This window comes from Mesoplodon mirus (assembly GCF_964341445.2).
Source record: "Mesoplodon mirus genome assembly, chromosome: 15".
NCBI lineage: Eukaryota > Metazoa > Chordata > Mammalia > Artiodactyla > Ziphiidae > Mesoplodon > Mesoplodon mirus.
Window position 1 is genome coordinate 17,926,985 of NC_138991.1, and position 22,356 is coordinate 17,949,340.

At 43.6% G+C, this 22,356-nt stretch overlaps 1 protein-coding gene across 1 annotated transcript in view; it reads left to right on the forward strand.

The window, feature by feature from the left end:
• PTPRT (protein tyrosine phosphatase receptor type T) overlaps window positions 1-22,356 on the forward strand; it is a gene marked incomplete at both ends in the record, with an annotated part of 1,080,119 nt that overhangs the window by 969,564 nt on the left and 88,199 nt on the right. The window contains 1 exon segment of the mRNA XM_082644817.1: window positions 17,889-18,079. Within this exon segment, the coding sequence (XP_082500943.1) occupies window positions 17,889-18,079 (191 nt within the window).

Below are 22,356 nucleotides of genomic sequence, written 5' to 3' on the forward strand. Positions count from 1 at the left end.
TTTTTACGGATATTTTCCTGTAATTGATATCTAGTCTCATAGCGTTGTGGTCGGAAAAGATACTTGATACAATTTCAATTTTCTTAAATTTACCAAGGCTTGATTTGTGACCCAAGATATGATCTATCCTGGAGAATGTTCCATGAGCACTTGAGAAAAATGTGTATTCTGTTGTTTTTGGATGGAATGTCCTATAAATATCAATTAAGTCCATCTTGTTTAATGTATCATTTAAAGCTTGTGTTTCCTTATTTATTTTCATTTTTGGATGATCTGTCCATTGGTGAAAGTGGGGTGTTTAAGTCCCCTAGTATGAATGTGTTACTGTCGATTTCCCCTTTTATGGCTGTTAGTATTTGCCTTATGTATTGAGGTGCTCCTATGTTGGGTGCATAAATATTTACAATTGTTATATCTTCTTCTTGGATCGATCCCTTGATCATTATGTAGTGTCCTTCTTTGTCTCTTCTAGTAGTCTTTATTTTAAAGTCTATTTTGTCTGATACGAGAATTGCTACTCCAGCTTTCTTTTGGTTTCCATTTGCATGGAATATCTTTTTCCATCTCCTCACTTTTAGTCTGTATGTGTCTCTAGGTGTGAAGTGGGTCTCTTGTAGACAGCATATATATGGGTCTTGTTTTTGTATCCATTCAGCCTATCTGTGTCTTTTGGTGGGAGCATTTAGTCCATTTACATTTAAGGTAATTATTAATATGTATGTTCCTATTCCCATTTTCTTAATTGTTTTGGGTTCGTTATTGTAGGTCTTTTCCTTCTGTTGTGTTTCTTGCCTAGAGAAGTTCCTTTAGCATTTGTTGTAAAGCTGGTTTGGTGGTGCTGAACTCTCTCAGCTTTTGCTTGTCTATAAACGTTTTAATTTCTCCATCAAATCTGAATGAGATCCTTGCTGGGTAGAGTAATCTTGGTTGCAGGTTTTTCTCCTTCATCACTTTAATTATGTCCTGCCAGTCCCTTCTGGCTTGCAGAGTTTCTGCTGAAAGATCAGCTGTTAACCTGATGGGGATTCCCTTGTGTGTTATTTGTTGTTTTTCCCTTGCTGCTTTTAATATGATTTCTTTGTATTTAATTTTTGACAGTTTGATTAATATGTGTCTTGGCATATTTCTCCTTGGATTTATCCTGTATGGGACCCTCTGTGCCTCCTGGACTTGACTGACTATTTCCTTTCCCATATTAGGGAAGTTTTCAACTATAGTCTCTTCAAATATTTTCTCAGTCCCTTTCTTTTTCTCTTCTTCTTCTGGAACCCCTATAATTCGAATGTTGGTGCATTTAATGTTGTCCCAGAGGTCTCTGAGACTGTTCTCAGTTCTTTTCATTCTTTTTTCTTTCTTCTGCTCTGCAGTAGTTATTTCCACTATTTTATCTTCCACCTCACTTATCCGTTCTTCTGCCTCAGTTATTCTGCTATTGATCCCATCTAGAGTATTTTTCATTTCATTTATTGTGTTTTTAATCGTTGCTTGATTCATCTTTAGTTCTTCTAGGTCCTTGTTAACTGTTTCTTGCATTTTGTCTATTCTATTTCCAAGATTTTGGATCATCTTTACTATCGTTATTCTGAATTCTGTTTCAGGTAGACTGCCTATTTCCTCTTCATTTGTTAGGTCTGGTGGGTTTTTATCTTGCTCCTCCTGCTGTGTGTTTTTCTGTCTTCTCATTTTGCTTATCTTACTGTGTTTGGGGTCTCCTTTTTGCAGGCTGCAGGTTTGTAGTTCCCGTTGTTTTTGGTGTCTGTCCCCAGTGGCTAAGGTTGGTTCAGTGGGTTGTGTAGGCTTCCTGGTGGAGGGGACTAGTGCCTGTATTCTGGTGGATGAGGCTGGATCTTATCTTTCTGGCGGGCAGGTCCACGTCTTGTGGTGTGTTTTGGGTGGTCTGTGGACTTTTTATGATTTTAGGCAGCCCCTCTGCTAATGGGTGGCGTTGTGTTCCTGTCTTGCTAGTTGTTTGGCATAGGGTGTCCAGCACTGTAGCTTGCTGGTCGTTGAGTGAAGCTGGGTGCTGGTGTTGAGATGGAGATCTCTGGAAGATTTTCGCCGTTTGATATTATGTGGAGCTGGGAGGTCTCTTGTGGACCAGTGTCCTGAAGTTGGCTCTCCCACCTCAGAGGCACAGCACTGACTCCTGGCTCCTCAATTTGGGATGATTCGTTGTCTATTCATGTATTCCACAGATGCAGGGTACATCAAGTTGATTGTGGAGCTTTAATCCGCTGCTTCTGAGGCTGCTGGGAGAGATTTCCCTTTCTCTTCTTTGTTCTCACAGCTCCCGGGTCTCAGCTTTGCATTTGGCCCTGCCTCTGCGTGTAGGTCGCCGGAGGTCATCTGTTCTTCGCTCAGACAGGACGGAGTTAAAGGAGCAGCCGCTTAGGGGACTCTGGCTCGCTCAGGCCTGGCGGGGAGGGAGGGGCACGGAGGCGGGGCGAGCCTGCGGCGCCGGCGTGACATTGCACCAGCCCGAGCGGAGGCGGGGCAAGCCTGCGGCGGCCGGCGTAACGTTCTACCAGCCTGAGGCACGCCGTGCGTTTTCCCGGGGAAGTTCTCCTTGGATCCCGGGACCCCGGTGGTGGCAGGCTGCACAGGCTCCCCGGAAGGGGGGCGTGGACAGTGACCTGCGCTCGCACACAGGCCTCGTGGCGGCGGCAGCAGTCCCAGCGTCAGACACCCGTCGCGCCCATCTCTGGAGCTCCTTTAAGCAGCGCTCTTAATCCCTTCTCCTCACGCACCAGGAAACCAAGAGGGAAGAAAAAGTCTCTTGCCTCTTCGGCAGCTCCAAACTTTTTCCCGGACTCCCTTCCGGCTAGCTGTGGCGCATTAGCCCCTTCAGGCTGTGTTCACGCCGCCAGCCCCAGTCCTCTCCGTGCGCTCCGACCGAAGCCCGAGCCTCAGCTCCCAGTGCCGTCCGCCCCGGCGGCCGAGCACACAAGCCTCCCGGTCTGGTGAGTGCCGGTTGGCACCGATCCTCTGTGCGGGAATCTCTCCGCTTTGCCCTACCCAGGTACGTGGGGAGTTTCTTGCCTTTTGGGAGGTCTGAGGTCTTCTGCCAGCGTTTCAGTGGGTGTTCTGTAGGAGTTGTTCCACGTGTAGCTGTATTTCTCGTGTATCTGTGGGGAGGAAGGTGATCTCCGCGTCTTACTCTTCCGCCATCTTCCCCGGAAAGTCGGCAGGCGGATTCTTCACCACTGTGCCACCAGGGAAGTGCCTCCAAGTTCTCTTTTAAGCTAGTCACTCATGCTATGACCATGGAGATTTCTCTGCCCTCCCCCACTCCCCAAATCTAGTACATCTGCCCCATTCAGACGTATTCACTAGGTCCCTGTTTGGCAAGGAACCCAGTGTAATGTTAAGGGTGTTAGCTGGCACAATCACTTCTGTCATTGTTTTCTAAAAGCACCATTGCATTTTCAACTGACCCTAAACGTGGTGGGCATTTAGTCACCATTCTAAGTCATTTATTTAGCATGAAAATTTATTAGTTAGGCCATTGTTTAGCAAATTCATCACATTGCACTTTTTACTTTGCACTTTTTACTTAGCAGAATCACTTAATTAGTGTTTTATTACTGGAATCGACTGTCAATTATGTGGCTAATTCATTTACTTAGGGAATGAATGTTTTATCTGCATAAGGCAATTCAAAGTGCACTGTTAACTCTTTAGCGATTAAAGACTATTGTCAGTGGCAATTCATGTTGTAAGGAAAATTAAATCATTTATTTCCCGTGAAGTATCAGGTATTGGAAAAATCTTTGGAAAAGTGTAGAGAGGGTAGTTTAGAACCTTTCATGAATTAAAGGACTTTCATTAACTGAGTGCTAATGAAAGCTAAATAAAAGTAGCTGGAGGGTTTTGATTGGACCCCTTGGGATAAATTATTATAATATGTATACCCATATGTGTATGTTGCTGTAACATAAATGCTCTTTTATTGACATTATTTCTTTGGGCTCTCACAAAAGCATTGTGGGGTGACACTGGGGTTTGTAATTGGCAGCCTCTGAGACGGCCCCAGTGATTCCTGCCTGCTTTCACACATCCTTGTATTATCCCTTCCTTTGAATGCAGGCTGGATCTACTGACTGGCATCTAACGAATAGAATGTAACAAAGTATTGAGGTGTCACTTTCAAGATTAGGTTATAAAAAGTCTGGGGCTTCCATCTGGGCTGCTCGCTTTCTCTCTCTTTCTCATTTGCTTGCTCCATGGGAAGCCAGCTGCCATGTTATGAGTTGCCCTATGGGGAGACCCACTGGGCGTGGTTACTCCAATAACCCATGAGAAAATTAGTTTGCTAGGGCTTCCCTGGTGGCACAGTGATTGAGAGGCCGCCTGCCGGTGCAGGGGACACGGGTTCGTGCCCCGGTCCGGGAAGATCCCACATGCCGCAGAGCGGCTGGGCCCGTGAGCCATGGCCGCTGAGCCTGCGCGTCCAGAGCCTGTGCTCCGCAACGGGAGAGGCCACAACAGTGAGAGGCCCGTGTAACGCAAAAAAAAAAAAAAAAAAAAAAATTAGTTTGCTAGTGACCACATGAGTGAACTTGGAATCCGATTCTTCCCCCCAGATGAGTCTTCACATGCAACCATAGTCACATCTGACAGCGTGAGTGCAGATTCATGAAAGACCTAGAGCTAGAGGTACCCATGGAAGCTGCACTCAGATTTCCAACCTACAGAAACTGTGAGATAGTAAATGTTTGTTATTTTAAGTTGCTAATTTGGGGGGTGGTTTGTTAAGTAGTGATAGATAATTAATGCATGGCTTAGTATGTGGTATGTTATAAGAATTTACCAAAAGCTTTTTGGTTAATAAGTAGTAGAGCCAGGATTTAACCTTGGTTCTTCTGATGCACTTCTATAACCAAAAAAGCATAGGAACTATAGTTAAGATCTCTCACTGCAACTTTCAGGGGTCCTTAAAGCACTGACATCCCACAAGTGCTACTATTCAGAGGCAGTTTCTCTATAACAATGATCCCCTTATGACCTGCACACCTTTATTACCATGAGAAGAAGCCACTGGAATTCTGGAGAAGTTGGTGAGCAGCAGGCTTGTAGGATTGATCTTCTTTACTACGTTTCAATCAGGAATTGAGCCAAAATTCCCCTTTCTGGCCCCCAGTCACTGCCCTGACCCCCAATAAATGGCTGTAACAGTAGTTCCCAAACATGACTGGCCCCAAACTAAAGCTACTAAGTTCTTAGGTCTAGGGAAGAAATCTATATTTAACATGTTCCCTGAGTGACTCTTGTATGGCCCCATGGTTTGGTATCCACTACATAAAACAAAGTAGGTTGCCATTTCAGTCAACTTCTATAATTCGACAGCTGAGGGTCTGCCAGGCTAACCCTTGATGTGCACACACAGCTCTGTGAGTTCTTATGAGAGTGTTAGGTACCTGTCCTTCCCAGAGTAAAGGCCAGCAACGTTGGTTGCTTGAATGTTTTTGTTTGGTTGGTTTCAAACAGTACTAAGGTGTACTACCTCATTCACTCACTGAAAGCAGAAAGGACAGTGCTTGCTTTATTGAGTAACTCCAGGACTGTTAATGAACAAATTGTATTTCTTAACTGGAAGCTCCCTTAAAGACCATCTAATCTCTTACCACTCAAAGCGCAGGTCCATGGACCGGCAGCATCACCGTCACCTGGGAGCTTGTTACAAATGCAGACTCTCGGATCACATTCTAGACTCACTGAATTAGAATATGCATTTTAAACTATCTCCAGCGTGTATATGAAAAGTTGAGAAGGAGTGGTCTAATTCAACTTCATAATTTTAAAGTTAAGATCCAGAAGGTGAAAGTAGTTGTGCAAGACAGTTTAGTGGCAAAACCAGGATGAAAACTCAAGTCTTATAACTCCAAAACTGTGTTGTTTCCACTCTATTCATGTTCTGTTGTCTTTGTAGCTTATTATATCCACACACTCTGCTTAAGTATCCAGGGCATAGTTTGAAATGAAGAAAGCAGGCTTCTCTCCATCCAGGATAATGGCAAATGCGTTTTAGACAGCTGTTTCACATTTCAATTTCCTCTCCCTTTCCCAGACAAGTTTAGCATTTCATTTTCTCTTTCATGTCAGGCTGAAGACTGTAAAACCTGACAAAATTGAGTTTTTCTAGTTTAGCTAAGTATTACTCTGCAACTATTTTGCATACCTTTGTCTTATTATGATTTTGACAAACGAGAGAGAGGAAATGTTTTCAATGTGAGGCATTATTTACTTTTTTTTCCCTTCCATCACGTACCTTCCTGTGAGGATGTGGGTCTCAGGGTGCAGTGATACATACACAACACAAAATGCTGGGCTGGTTGTTTTTAGTGTGAGCACAACTCTGGAACAAGGGAGAAATTCTAAATCATGCCCTGCCCGAGCTGGAGTCATGGCTGTAACCTTCAGTCTGACAGAAACACACCCTTCCCCACACAGTCTGTCATCCACCCTATACAAACCTCTCTCAAAAGCCACCCTAGAATCCCTCTGTTTCCTGCTTGCAAGAATATCAAAACCATACAATTTACTTTTCTTTATTATTTCTGCTTCAAGTAACTTACTAAGCAGGACATGTTCCCCTACGTTCTTTGGAATATCCTATCTATACTCACATGAACAGCCATATACAGACTTTTCTACTAATAGTATTAAATAACTTCACAATGATAATAATCTTTCCACATTTTCTTCTTAATATACTTCATTCTCATCTGATAAGTCGTATAATCCCCAGGAAACTATTCCTTACCAGCCAAAATTTGTACCATACTTTATCATCTGTTTACAAAATTCTTTAGGCACATGTATCACTGCCTATTTATGGGGTATTTTTCTACTCATCGAAGTTCAGATAGTCCGTTACTTCAAACAGAAGTGCAAGTGGATGGTGACTATGCAATAATTAAACACTGGACTTAGACGTTACAAAAAGAGTTTGTGTTTCTGGTGAGCTGAGACGTTTTAAAAGTTCAGCATTATACCCCTTCTCCTTTGTGGTTCAGCAGTGTATTTCCAAGATCCCATACATACCCCGCGGCTTTGTTGTCTCATTTCCTAGTTTGATCACTGAGCAGTTAAGACCAAAAAGCATCCTCTTGTTGCTACAGGTCTGTTGCTTCTAGCTCGCCAAGTGATCTTCATTTTTGTTTGAATTAAGTTTATAAAACCTATGCTGTGAACCCTGGTATCAGCACTTTTCCTGTCTTGTTTTCCCACTGATTTTCATGAAATTGTGACAAAATGAAAAAAAAAAAAAGACTTTCAAAGCCTTTTTTTTTTAACAGTGAAATCCTTTCTTCAAGCACAATCATACCTAGAAGTCTGTTTTTTTTTAACATCTTTATTGGAGTATAATTGCTTTACAATGGTGTGTTAGTTTCTGCTTTATAACAAAGTGAATCAGTTATACATACACACATGTTCCCATATCTCTTCCCTCCTGCATCTCCCTCCCTATCCCACCCCTCTAGGCGGTCACAAACCACCGAGCTGATCTCCCTGTGCTGCGTGGCTGCTTCCCACTAGCTGTTCACTTTACACTTGGTAGTGTATATATGTCCATGCCACTCTCTCACTTCGTCACAGCCTACCCCTCCCCCTCCCCATATCCTCCAAGTCCATGCTCTAGTAGGTCTGTGTCTTTATTCCTGTCTTATCCCTAGGTTCTTCACGACCTTTTTTTTCCCCTTAGATTCCATATATATGTGTTAGCATACAGTATTTGTTTTTGTCTTTCTGACTTACTTCACTCTGTATGACAGAAGATGTGGCACATATATACAGTGGAATATTACTCAGCCATAAAAAGAAACGAAATTGAGTTATTTGTGGTGAGGTGGATTGACCTAGAGTCTGTCATATAGAAGTCTATTTTATAAAACAGATAAGAAACCATTTACCTCTGGCTGCAGCAGAGGTGAGGGAAAACTCAAGTGTTTGCTGAGCATTGCACACACGCGTGCGCACACACACACACACACACACACACAACCCCTCATGAGGGTCCAATTCACTCCTGACCCACAGAAGAGACTCTGAACAGAGGTCTCCCTTCCTAACTCTGGCTCAGCTCTTAGGTCACTAAGTCCACAGACTAATAATTCACTTATTCCTTCCCCTGGATACCACATGCATGAAACTTTCCACGTTATGATTTACCTAAAATAAAAATAATGATCCCAACAACTGGTCACTTAAACTAAGTACAGACAGATGGCTTCTAACTAAAAGGACATGAGTCACAAAAGCAAGGCCATAACATGAATGGCACCCTCTAAAATCAAGCAGTGCACAGCATGTATGGTCACACATGGCCGCCCTGTGGACCCCTGGATTAGAGGAGCCTCAGGAAAGATGGGGTCCAGTTTATGGGGCCCTAGTAGACCACAGGGTTTCACTGAGAGACACTTTTTTTTCATTATTGCTACAGTCACCCAGGGTCCAGGAACCAGCCCAGAGAAACTCAAAGGCCAGTGTTTTGTTACATGAGGGATCCTTGGGCTGGAAGTACTTCTGCATCTTGGCTGTGATGGTCACAGGAATCTACACCTGTGATTAAATTACATACAGCTGTGAACACACACACACAGGTGCACGTAAAACTGGTGAAATCCAAGTAAGTTCAGTGGAGTGTGTTCATGTCAATTTGCTGATTATGATGCTGTGGAATAGTTATGTAAGATGGTAACTTGGGGAAAACTGACTGAAGGGTATATGGGGCCTCTCAAGTTATTTCTTACGACTGCATGTGAATCTACAATTATCTCAAAATAAAACTTGAAGAAAAAGCTGGTGCTCTGGTAAAGGGCTGAAAGGTAACTTCTGACCCTGGCCACATCCATCAGAGTCTTCAGATGTGTTTCACAGTTTTCCCAATCAGTTACTCACTCGCCAATCCAAGCATGTGATACAAGTGTTCTACCCGTTTCTAGAAATTGTGAAGTGGTTTATGTGTGTGTTTTTTCTTAATCATTTTTGGCAGAGGTTTGTCTAATTTATCGGTGTTTTCGAAGTAAAGAACCAGCTTTTGTTTTTCTTCAGCTTCTCTGTTGTGTCCTTAACTTCTATTATGTCCCATTATCATCTGTTCTTATATTTATCTACTTACTTTCTACTTTCAGTGACTATATTTTTCATCTCTAGAAGTTAAATTTGTATTTTGCAAAGTCACCCATCCTTTTTCCATGATGTGTTGCCTTATTGCTGTGGTTCACAGTCCTTCCATATTCTCTTTAATCAATCTAAGTGTATTTATTTTATTGTCTCTTAGACAGTTTTATTATTTTCAATCCTTGGAAGGCATATCTCTCTGGGTATCATGTCTGCTGACTCTCCCTTGTGGGGATAAGCTTGCTCACGTGGCTTGTCATTTTTTATATTTTATTTTTCTGCTATGAATTCATCTTTAGTGGAGGCGGTTTTGTTCTGTGGGAATTAACATGTCTTGGATTATGAAAATAGCTCTATAGAGTGGTTCTCATTTGCTTGTCAGGACAGGAAGATTTTCTGTGGTATTACACGGATTTTGTATGTTGATTTCTAGGTTTGCATTTGCTCTATCACACGCAGAGCACAAATGTGGACCCCAGACCAAAATGTGGTAGGGGTCCAGAGTTTCCTTTGTTTATTGCCTCTAACTGTTTGAAAACTATAAACCCTTCTTTTTATTCTACTAATTGATACCTTTAACTTAAGTGTGCACATACACACGTGTGCACACACATACAGATATGCACACCCATGCTTGAAATTAGATCCTTTACTTAAGAGCAAGATTAAAATAGTATATATTGACTGTCTATTATAAAAGGTGAAGAAGTTGATTTTTTTTTCCAGTGATTCATCAGTTACCCATTTCCTCATTTTTGTTACTAACATTTAAGAATTTAATCAAGTATTTTTATATTAGATGTTTTTACATAGTTTCTCATTAACCATTCTTTTTTTTATAGTTCATTGTGTTTCAACACATTTATTTTGATTTTAATACTCATATCTATGTTTAACTGATTTTGGTGTATAACAAATCAGTTCTTTTATAATACAATTTCCTCCGATCTTGTGGGAGTTTTTTTTTTTTTTTTTTTTTTTTTTTGGCGGTATGCGGGCCTCACACCGTTGTGGCCTCTCCCACTGCGGAGCACAGGCTCCGGACACGCAGGCTCAGCGGCCATGGCTCACGGGCCTAGCCGCCCCGCGGCATGTGGGATCTTCCCGGACTGGGGCACGAACCCGTGTCCCCTGCATCGGCAGGCGGACTCCCAACCACTGCGCCACCAGGGAAGCCCCTTGTGGGAGTTTTTTATTTTTTTAGCTAAAAGTTTTTTTCCTTATTTCCCCAACTCGCCAAGCCCCTAGAAAACAATCAGAGCCACAGTATAATTCCTGAATCTTTGTGCATCAGGGAATGTCTTTCTGCAGCCTCACAAATGAAAAACCACTTATATCAGGGTATGATTTTGGAGTCACAGCATATTTCCCTCAAAAATTTTGTTGCAGTGATTTTTGGCATTTAAATTTGGGCAACAGAAAATATAGTTAGCATTGTTTCTTTTTCTTTATAGATAGCCTTTTTTTCCAGCCTAGATGTTTATCTGAGTATTTCTACATCAGTAATATTTAATAACATGATCAGGAGATTTGTTCTAATTTTAAATTGTACATGGAGAGCTCTTTACATTTTGTTCATTTTTGGGTTTTATTCTGCCAAAAAGCTGTTTTTACATTGTGTCCTTTATTATTGCATCTATTTTGTTTATTCTATTCTCTTCTTTAGTAACAGCAATTATCTGTCTTTTATATGTCTGTTTTTTCTCTGAAAATGTCTTTTTGGTGCCTTCACACGTGAACACACATGAGCAGATGATAGATTCCAAGGAAGAAGAAGTCTCATTGTTCTCATTCCCTTATATGTTCACTACAAGCTTCCCAAATTAATTCTCCACAAGTTTCTGCCTGTTGCTTATTCTCCTTACAGATTCCAGTGTCCATTCAAATTCTGCTATTCCAGTTTGGTTTCCTTACCATCTTTCCTTGCCTCACTCAGCAAATTTTCCTCTAGTTGCTTCTTCACTTGATCCATATTTTGGAAAAGCTGTCCTCTTATTGTTTAATCTTTCACTTCCTTTATTCTTCCATGTTTTCTTGAATTTCATGCCATCTAAAATGCATTTCTGTTTTCCACTGTGTAGGTTATAGAAAAAAATCAAAAGGGCTTAAACAATAAGTTAATGTGTTATCTTAGAGAACAGGAAGTCAGGAGTTAGAGGAGGTTCCATTGACTGGTTGAATGAGATGCCCAAGAATGTCATTAAAGCCCCCTGTCGGGCTTCCCTGGTGGCGCAGTGGTTGAGAGTCCGCCTGCCGATGCAGGGGACACGGGTTCGTGCCCCGATCCCGGAAGATCCCACATGCCGCGGAGCGGCTGGGCCCGCGAGCCATGGCCGCGGAGCCTGTGTGTCCGGAGCCTGTGCTCCGCAACGGGAGAGGCCACAGCAGTGAGAGGCCCGCGTACCAAAAAAAAATAAAAATAAAAATAAAAAAAATAAAGCCCCCTGTCCTTTCAAGCTCTCCACTTTGCCATCTCATGTTGGCATTGCCCTTAGCCTGGATCCTTTCTTGGATGCGAGATTGCTTTAGCAGTTCCAAGCATCAAACCCACACATGGTAATGTCCAGTAGGAGACAGAAGCCACTGGAATATCCTTCTTAGAAGTAAGGAAATCTTTCCTAGAAGAACATAGAACTCCCCTAGTACACCTTCCCTCCTAGCTCATTGAAAACTTTTGAAAATTGGCAAAGGCGATAGGAACATCTGATTGGCTTTAAAAAATCAGGATTTTCCCCTACGTCTTGGAATAGGGTCATCCTCCTCTGAGTCACATGGGGAATGTGTGGGCACCCAGACTCGTTTGGGGGTTCTGCCAGAAAGGAAGAAGGTGAGGGATGGTTGTTGGGTAAACAGTCAACACTGACTACTTTTCTTTTGAAAATTTTATTTTTCTCAGCATCCAGAGTGTCATTTTTCTTATTTTTCACATCGCAGATTTTTCTGAGACTCCATGTTGTTTTGTTTCTGTTTTCTTAACTTCGAAGGAGAGTTCTTTAGGCACTGGTGTTTGCCAATAAACAGAGAAGGCAGATTCTTACTGTCACTTTCGCTGTTCAACTGATTGGAATCCTTTTCTTGTGACTTAAGCAGGAGAAGTAACGGAGGTTCACAGTCCCCATCCCTATGTGATGTATCTTCCACCATCCTTCCATGTCATGTGAGAGCTGTGGAAGAAGGAATTCACACTCTCTCCACAAAGAGAAAAATTGATTTCTTTATCAGGAGGAGCAAAGGAATCCAGAAGCACTTTCCTATGACTGTTCCCATCTCAAAGTTTTTCTAATACTGAATCTGAGTTCTGGGGTACAAAGGTGTTTATCCACCCTCTTTTGTCTTAGCCAATGAAAGGGACTGAGGAAGAGAAAGGGCTTGGAGATGCCCGATCCCCATATTTGCTTGCTAGAGCCTTTGATTCTCTGAGCCCAGGAAAGAAAATGGGAAAAGATGAAGCATTTCTTTTTTGTCCTTTGAGCCAGTGTTACCTTAAGTAACGAAGTATAACCGTGTCAATTGTATAATGTCCATTTCAGTTCTGTAGAATGTGGCACAGTGGGATGGCATTCTACTTAACTATTAGCTTTACAAGTTCAACCCTATGGAGTTGGTCAGATTTAAGACAGGGAGAGAAGGTAATTCCATCTGTCATTACATTGAGTAAGGGCACATTCCTGAGGAGATATGAGATGGGGGTATGTGAATCTACTCTTTCTCAAAGGTCACAAGTCTGTATACACCTAATCTTAGTTTAAGTCAAAACTAGCATATCACGCCCATGATTTTATATTTCACTATCATTTTTAATGAGATAAAGTAAAGCAATGGTTGAAAATTGATTTAAAGAAAATCTTTGAAGACATGACTATATAGATATGCACTCTTCAATGCAGTAGCCACTGGTCACAGGTGGCTATTTATATCTAAATGAATTGAAATTAGGTTAAAGTAAAAATTCAGTTCCTCCGTCCCACTAGCCACATTTCAAGTGCTTGACAGTCATAGCTGACTAGTGGCTACCATATTGAATGTGCACATACAGAGGACTTCCATCATCATATGAAGTTCTGTTGGGCAGTGCTGTGCTAGAGCTGTCTTACACTGGATCAGTGTCTTTTAGAGTTCACTCTAGCTCTAAGTCAGCTCTCTTTAGAACTTGATTTGGCTCTGGATGTACACCCGCCCTGTCTAATACTATAGCCACTTACCATATGTGGTGTTAAGCACTGGAAATATGGCTGGTCTGAGTTGAAATGCTTTATAAGTCACACATTGGATTTCAAAGCCTGAGTATGAATAAAGAATGTCAAATATATCATTAATTATTTTATACCAACTCTATGTTGAAATATCATTTCGATGTATTAGGTTAAACAAAATTTCTTATTGCAATTAATTTCACTTGTTGCTTTTTACCTTATTTAATGTTGCTATAAGAAAATTTTAATTGACATACGTGGTCCATGTTCTGTTTCCACTGGACCTCTTTACCCTCTATGTAACTCCAGAATGCTCTCCCTTTCTTTGTCTCTTTCTCTAGATCTGTGCTTCCCAGTACAGTAACCATAAGCCACGTGTGTACATTTAAATTTAAGTGAATTAAAATTAAGCAAAGTGTAAAATGCAGTTTGCCCATCACATTAGCCGCATTTCACACACTCAGTAGTCCCATGTGTTCAGTGGCTACCATATTGCACAGCACAGATACAGACCATTTCCATCATTGTGGAGAGTTCTGTTGGACGGAGCTGGTACAGGTTGTACACAGTGATGGCAAAAACCACAGAAGTGGGGCGTGAATGCCAAAAGCTTGGGCGATGTTCCCACGGTGCCTAACTCTGCAGCACGTTATCCTCCCACCTCCTGGAGTCCATCCGTTCCACCTTTGTCAGACATGTTTACGCACATCTTATCTCCTCTTCTCTCCTGCAAGGGCTGTGGCAGCGTATCTCCCTCTGAACACACTTTCCTCCACCCTCCAGTCTGTACTTATATCTAACACTGTGCTTTGTACAATATAGGTACTCAGTAAATATTTGTTAACCGGCTGGAGTGACAGTTCCTAGCAAGTGATTGGAAATATGTGGCTGTTGCTAGTGGGAGATCTCTAATGGCTCAGTAGCAGGGGGATAAAAAAGAAAGAGAAGGTCAAAGCCAGGTTCCCAAGGAAGAAGGAAGAGCGACTTGCAGAGAGACAGAAAAGAGGAAATCAGAGGGATGGTGATGACCTGGCATCTCATACACGTCACCATAATCCCTCTGCTCGCGCCACCATCCCTTCACGGGCAGCAACAAGACACATTGCGGGGGAATTCACAGCCTTAGACAACAGCTATGGAAAAGGTGCAAAAGAAATCCAAAATATTATTATGTGATAAATAAACATGTAAGGCCTATAAATGAGCAGTTGAAATGGCATGAAAATTAAGGGTCTGGTGAGGAGAAAAATGAAAAATGTTCTCTCCCTGGGCCAGCTGGTTTGAGTTACATTTTATGAGCAGCATGTGGATTCCAGCACCCTTGTTGAATTAGCAGCAGAATCACACATTAGTTTTAAGGCTCCCTCTCGAAAAGGAACATCATAACGATTTTTAATTGGGGCCGATAAAAATGTAGCATTACTTGTAGGTTCCTGAGAGAAGTGAGTTGTGAAATTGGGTTTTCATTAAACCTAATGATGGAAAATTAAGTGTAGGGAGTCTGGTGAAATGGGGTGTGATAAAAGGCATCACTTCTGCATTATCAAAGGTTAATAGGGAATAGGTGAAGTAAGATACCCTGGAAAAGGGAGTCCAACGAGTTGAATTAACAAACCTTGAAACTCCCTTGGTCCCGAGTCTTCGTAGCGTCATTAGCACCAGCACTGGCATTATTACATATGTTTCAGCAATACAAGTTGCTCAATTTCAGACACGTTTGTTTTCCATTCCAGTGTTGGTTTTGCTGACACCAAGTTTACAGTCTGTCTAGCAATGTGTTTGGAGGAAAATATCCATATTGGTAGCTGTTTGGTTTTGGAAACACTTGGCATCTCACAAAAATTGTCAGATGCTGTTTCCTAAGAAGCCTATCTCTGCCAGGCAGCTGGTCTCCCAGGAAGCCCAGGTCCCAGGCCCATGGGTCTCTGAAGATATCTGTCACCATATATGATAGTGGCTTAGGTGGGACACACTCACAGAGCTTCAGGCATTGACTCCGGTTCATCCTGTCCTGGGAATCGTGAAGTGCAGCATCTAGAGAAGCAAACTCAAGTGCTCCTTTTTTCTCCATCCCCATGAGGGATGTTCACTGGAAGGAGGCCTCAGATCCATGGCAGCTGGGACGCCTACGAGAAGTAGCGTGAGGGGCTTCCCTCATGGCGCAGTGGTTGAGAGTCCACCTGCCGACGCAGGGGACACGGGTTCGTGCCCCGGTCCGGGAGGATCCCACATGCCATGGAGCGGCTGGGCCCGTGAGCCATGGCCGCTGAGCCTGCGCGTCCGGAGCCTGTGCTCCGCAGCGGGAGAGCCCACAACAGTGAGAGGCCCACGTACCGCAAAAAAAAAAAAAAAAAAAAAAAACAAGAAGTAGCGTGAGTCTTTAATGAGAAGGAGTCTTCTGAAAATCCTTCAGTAGTTTCCCACTGGCTTGAAGATTCTTAGACATTCACACCTTCCTAGGCTGACCTCACAGCATCTCTCACAGCTTTACCCCCATCATATTTCCACTCTCTACCTCCTCTCCATCTTATCTTCCTTGCTCTTACCTAGATGTGCTTGGCTTTTCCAGCTTCTTTGCTCATGCGTCCAGTGGTTCTTCTTGTCTGTCTACCCTACTAGACCATCCAGCCTTGAGGGTGAAAGCTGTATTCTGTGCATTTCCAGTGTCTACCAGAGTCCCTGGAACAGAGTGGGGCCTCAGTAAATCTAACTCCTGATCACAAGGGTGTGATGGGGAAGGGAAGCTGTGCCCACATTCGCCAGCTCTGTGTTTAAGCAACGCCAGTGAAGATGTGTTACCTGTTACCTCAAATCCCAGGAGAAAAGTAGACAGTATTTTTCTCATGCTTGTCAGAAGACTTGTGCTTACATCTCACCTAGGCCCTTCTTCCTGGTACATAAACCTGTATATTCTAGATCCTTCTGTTGGCAATCCTTTCCTTACTAGGAAGAGTTTTGCTCATGCTGTCACATAGGAGGAAAATTCACTTTTACATACAGAATCAATGTTTGATGGGTTATTGCGACAGAGAGAAACAAGCTGAAATATACGTGGATTTTGAAAAGACAAGTTGCATGGGCCTCCCTGGTGGCGCAGTGGTTGAGAGTCCGCCTGCCGATGCAGGGGATACGGGTTCGTGCCCCGGTCTGGGAGGATCCCATATGCCGCGGAGCGGCTGGGCCCGTGAGCCATGGCCGCTGAGCCTGTGCGTCCGGAGCCTGTGCTCCGCAACGGGAGAGGCCACAACAGTGAGAGGCCCGCGTACAGCAAAAAAAAAAAAAAAAAAAAAGAAAAGACAAGTTGCAGAAAATGAGGGATGTATGCTAGAACTCCCAGGGAATGAGTGTGGCACAGGCCCCGTGGGGTCTGCCTTGGTACCTTGCGGTGCCTGAAAACATCTGGGTGAGACACATCAAATCTGGCAGTTCTCATCTTACGCATGCCACAAACAGGAGGGTCTAGAGCATAGGCTGTCCATGTCTTTGGGAGGAGGTTGGGGAGACCAAGCCTGAATGGTTCTGGATAAGACAAACTGGCCCTGAAAGATTGACAGTGAGTGTATGGCTGGCAGGGAGTTCATAGGGTAAGAAAGTGGTTTTACTGGTCTAAGGAGAGCAGAGGAATTCAAATTCCAACCTAAGCAGGCATCAGTTTTGAGGGCGGCCCAACTAGCAGGGAGCAGTTAACACAATTCAGTGTGTCTAAAGATTATTATTATCAGACGAGATTATAGATCTTATACCAAGGATAGATGTATGAAGGAGATGAGGCGTAGGACCCAGGCCTGGGAGAAGTAGCTATCAGGACTGAAGGAGGAGGCTCAGGCTTCCCTACCTGTAAGGTAGGTTCAGCATCACTCCTGGATCAAGAGTGTTCAATTCTGGGGAAACTAGACAGTAGGCTGAAGGTGATCATTGTTGCAGAGCCCATAGCTGCAGAGCAGCTGAGAGGGTCAGGGTCCCTGCTGTCTACTGCGGATCCAAGACTGGCTCCAATTCCTCCCAGTGTATGACCCAAAGGAAACAAACTAGTAGAGAAACCAGGTCACACGGGGATGCAGGCAAATGGACCAGAAGCAGACACATGGCTCTGATCTCCAGGGACCTGAGGCTCTCCTCACCTGCAGGCAGGCACCAGAGACGATTCCAGGTAGCCTGCTTCCTCAACAGGAGGGTGCTCCTAGTATCCATCCTGCCTGGCTTCTCACCGGTTCTGGGATTGGCCTGGATTGGCTGAGACCACCCTGGCAAGCCTGAAGGAAGGACAGAAACAGGCAGGAGATGACAGCCAACCTGGAACCTTGTCTTTACTCCATCAAGAGGCACCCTTGAAGTAGAAACGAACCAAGGGGTATTGTGTGTCACTGGTTTGTTTGTTGTTTTCATGTTTAAATCTATCGCCACAGCCATGGCAGGGAAACCGTATTTCTTTATTCTTTCTGCGGTTCCCTGATCAGCTGAGTCCTGAGTTAGGTCCATCTGCCCTCCTGAGGTCAACCTAGGGGGAGCCACAGAGGGCAGAGGACAAAACTCCTATAGGTGATGGTCTGTTCTCTCTCCTTCTCTTTGAAGCAGATGGCAGCCGTGGGGAGCTGTCCCAGCCCACCCTCACGATCCAGACTCACCCCTACCGCGCCTGCGACCCCGTGGAGATGAGCTATCCCCGGGACCAGTTCCAGCCCGCCATCCGGGTGGCTGACCTGCTCCAGCACATCACTCAGATGAAGAGAGGCCAGGGCTATGGGTTCAAGGAGGAATATGAGGTAAGAGACCAGCCTGCGGGACACTCCCTGATGGGCACAGAGGCTTCGTGGGTACTAAAGATACTCAAAGTAGGGTCCCCGGTTCAGCAGCATCAGCACCACCTGGGAGCCTGCTGGAAATGCACCATCTCAGGCCCACCCAGACCTACTGCATCAGTTTAGAGTCACACCTGCCTTCAATGGGAAGATATCACTAGAATGGCTCCAGCCCCCATCCCACGTGTTGTAGAAAAGCCAGCAGATCACCCCTGCCAGTGATTTTCAGCAGGCCTGCTTGCTCTTGGTCACCTCTGGCCTCATTGTCATGCTTCTGTTGTGTTTTCAACACCCCCAAGTCAATATCGCATCTGGCGACTGCTGTCCTCCCTCTCTCGGTACCTGCTCCGCACCCCTGCCTTGGACATCCCTTACCTTCCTCCCCAGCGAGTCTCTAATGCCAAGGATTTGTGAGTAGCAGTTGTTACTAAGGTTTAGGGAATCACAGAAGGATTGCAGCCCAGTACAGGAAGTACCTGAATACAAGTCCTCCTGAGGTGAGGTTCTGGTCACCAGACAGGTCTCTATCCACTTCCTTCCCAAAAGTTCCTTTGAGTGTCCTAAAATTTTCCTCTTTTTTTTCTCCTCCTTTTTATAGCAGCCAGGAAAAGAACTCCACTCCCTCTACTTTATTATGCAGAACAATTATAGCTATCTTCATCTCACTCCTTTTGTTTCACTCCTTGCCCTTTAGGCCTCACCTTTTACAAACAAAAGGTAGAAGGAAAAACTCATTAAGATGTTTTCCTGCACTAAAGAGCACCTGACCCCCCAAGAGGAATTTTGCATCCCTCCTGAGCCGGTTCGGGATCCAGCTGCAGGCTGCTTTGGAACCAAGCATCTCTTTCTTCTCTTTTCCTTTCCTCTGTGTACCTCTCCTCCATCCTTCCCAAAATATCTTTTGAGCATTTACTGTGTGCCAGGCTCTGAGTTAGATGCACTAGGTTTTGTTGTTGTGGTGGTGGTGGGGGGTGGTTTCTCACATGCATCACGTGGCCCAGATATGCTAGGTTCAGTTTCACTGTGTGCAGTGAAAATGCATTGACTCAGATGCTACACATTTGGAATTCTTGATACTGCAGACTAAGTTTATCTCTCAGACTGTATTCTGAGAAAGAGCTTACAAAGCAATATTTCGGAAGTTGTGTGAGGTCATGAAATTGTGCTAAATTTGGCAGTAGGGGGTGTCCAGACATCCAGATTCCAATACAACAAACTGTGTGGCCTGTCGTTTCGCTACCTGAGTTTTAAAGTTCTTTATTATTTGAATGAAGAGTTTGGATAGGTGATTACTAAGGGCCTGTCTGGTCCTAAAACTTTGAGAGTATAAAACATGGTAGCTAGGAGGACAAAAACGTTTATGAACAAACGTTTGTGAACAAAAACGTTTATGTCAATGGACATGAGTAATTACCAGCTCAGGAGAACCAGCAGTTAACTTCTTTTGTTTTGGTTTGGTTTTTTTGTTTTAACATCTTTATTGGAGTGTCATTTCTTTACAATGGTGTGCTAGTTTCTGCTGTATTACAAAGTGAATCAGCTATACGTATACATATATCCCCATATCCCCTCCCTCTTGCATCTCCCTCCCACCCACCCTATCCCACCCCTCTAGGTGGTCACAAAGCACAGAGCTGGTCTCCCTGTGCTATGCGGCTACCTATTTTACGTTTGGTAGTGTATATATGTCCATGCCACTATCTCACTTCGTCCCAGCTTACCCTTCCCCCTCCCCATGTCCTCAAGTCCATTCTCTATGTCTGTGTCTTTATTCCTGTCCCCGGCAGTTAATTTCAAATATGGTCTAAGTAAAATAGTATTTTTCGGGCTTCCCTGGTGGGACAGTGGTTGAGAGTGCCTGCCGATGCAGGGAGCATGGGTTCGTGCCCTGGTCCGGGAAGATCCCACGTGCCACGGAGCGGCTGGGCCTGTGAGCCATGGCCACTGAGCCTGTGCGTCTGGAGCCTGTGCTCCACAATGGGAGGGGCCACAACAGTGAGACGCCCGCGTACCGCAAAAAAATAAATAAATAAATAGTATTTTTCATATACTCAATCTATAAATTTTGGAAGGATACTGGGATAAGAATTGCAGGTGATGGTCTCATCACCTCACATCCCTGGGCCTTATTTCCTAGGAGGTTGGTTAAATGATCCTGATCTCAGGGGGCCGTGGGGTCCAGCGACTGGACCTCGGTCCTTGTCTTCTTTGAAAAAAGAATTCAGCAAAGAGACAGAGATTATGAAGCAGATAAAATGTTTATTAGAAGCAAAGTATGTGTGGAAGTACACATAGGCAGACTCAGAGTGAGTCGCGCCCAGTAGGGGTGGCTAAAATTGCTTATGTGAGGGCTGTTTTCCAGGTTCCCTCTGGCCAGTCATCTTGCTCGTGCCCATATGTGGCCTGACTCAGGGCCCTGCCCGATGTGCACGCACATCTTTCAGCCAAGATGAATTCTAGTACGACGGTTTCTGGGAGGTTGGCGGGACATATTATGGGCTGGTGCCCCCTCTCACCTTTGACCCCTGAGCATCTTTTCTGCACACATGTGGTCTAGGATGTCTCCTTGACCATAGGAATGAGAAGAATGTGCTCGCCTTATCTTTTACTCAAGCAGGGCTCTGTTCCTGTCATTATCTTTATTTCGAAGTGTCTACCGGAGACTGTTTGCAGCTGCTCAGCCTGGGGCCCATCTCTCTCCTGCCTCAATCCCAACCCCTTAAAGTATGGGGGGGGGGATGTGTGTGTGCTCACACTCACTTGTGTAGACCTGTGTGGTGAGTGAATGTCAGGAGAGGGTGTGTTTGTAAAGTTGTATTCAATATCATGAAGGTTTAATAAGTCATTAGTCATAATAGTTAATTTGTTTTAAAGTTTCAAATAGCATTAAGGGACATATGTGGCTTATCAGAAAGGGGGCCAAGTAGTCAAAGCCTGAGAAGCACTGTTCTAAGAACTTGCAATCTAAAATTTGAAAACAGAAATACAAATATATTTGACGACTTTGGTGCATTTCCTTCCAGAATGATATCTTTTAAAGGTATCCATCCTTTTGTGGTGGGATTTGGATTGATTTTTTTTTTCATTTATTTTTTTGTGCCTTTTTACATTTTCCAAATTTTCTAGCATGGAAATGAACTGCTTTTATAATGAGAGAGAAAACAATAAATGTTGTTCCACCATTTGAACTTCAACCAGAAATATCATTAAGTAGACTAGACTTGCCCTCAGTTAGTTCAAGTTATATTAATCAGTTAGCTTGAATGCTTAGCTTCTAGTTAACAGCATTTCCTGATTAACTAGAGGTTAACTGGAAAACATTACTTCATAGGTGTCTTTCCACACTGTCTTTCCAGTTCCTTAGACTATAGCTGGATATTGCTTTGATCATCAAGCCTCCTGTGATGTCTGGAATCTACATACTGAACAAAGAATCACAAATCTACTTGAAGACTGTTTCCTATTGTAGATGTATGATTCCTGGGTCTTCAATCCTACTATCGAACCCACACACCATGTGCTCTGTTTGTTGCCTGTCACTCCCCTACCCTGCTCATTTTTTTCATACAAATTAGTGGGTTTGACATGTTGACATATAAGGGACCTCTCAGCTATAGCAAGCTGTGTCTTATAAAATTCACTTAAGTTTTACAATCACTTGCAAATTTGCTCATTAAATATTTACTGAGTAGTTACTATTTCTAAGAACTGTTCGAGGTATTTGGGATACAACAGAGAACAAAAATGGACAAAGATCCATGCCCTTGTGAAGCTTGTGTTCTAGTGGAGGAAACCCAAAATAAACAATAGACTTAAAAACAAGGAAGTTATTTTACAATAACTAACTTAATGTAATACGTTAGTAAATAATATACTATGTTAGACAGTGAAAAACACTGTTTGCTGTGTTACAAACTACCTCAAATCTTAGTGACGTAAAACAGCGAATTTATTGTGCTCACTGATTCTGTGGATCAGGCATTTGGACAGGGTACAACAGGGATAGTCTGTCTCTATTCCATGATGTCTAAAGCCTTGACTGGAAATGCTCTAAGACTTGGGACTGAAGATCTGAAAGTGTCTTCACTCAGATAGCTAACAACTGGGGTCTCAGCTGGGGTTGCCAGCTGGAACACCTACACTCAGCCACTTCAGGTGGCCTGGGCTTCCTCACAGCATGGTTGCCTCAGGATCACTGAACTTCTTACGTGGTGGCACAGAGCTCTGCTGGTGAGCCCGCT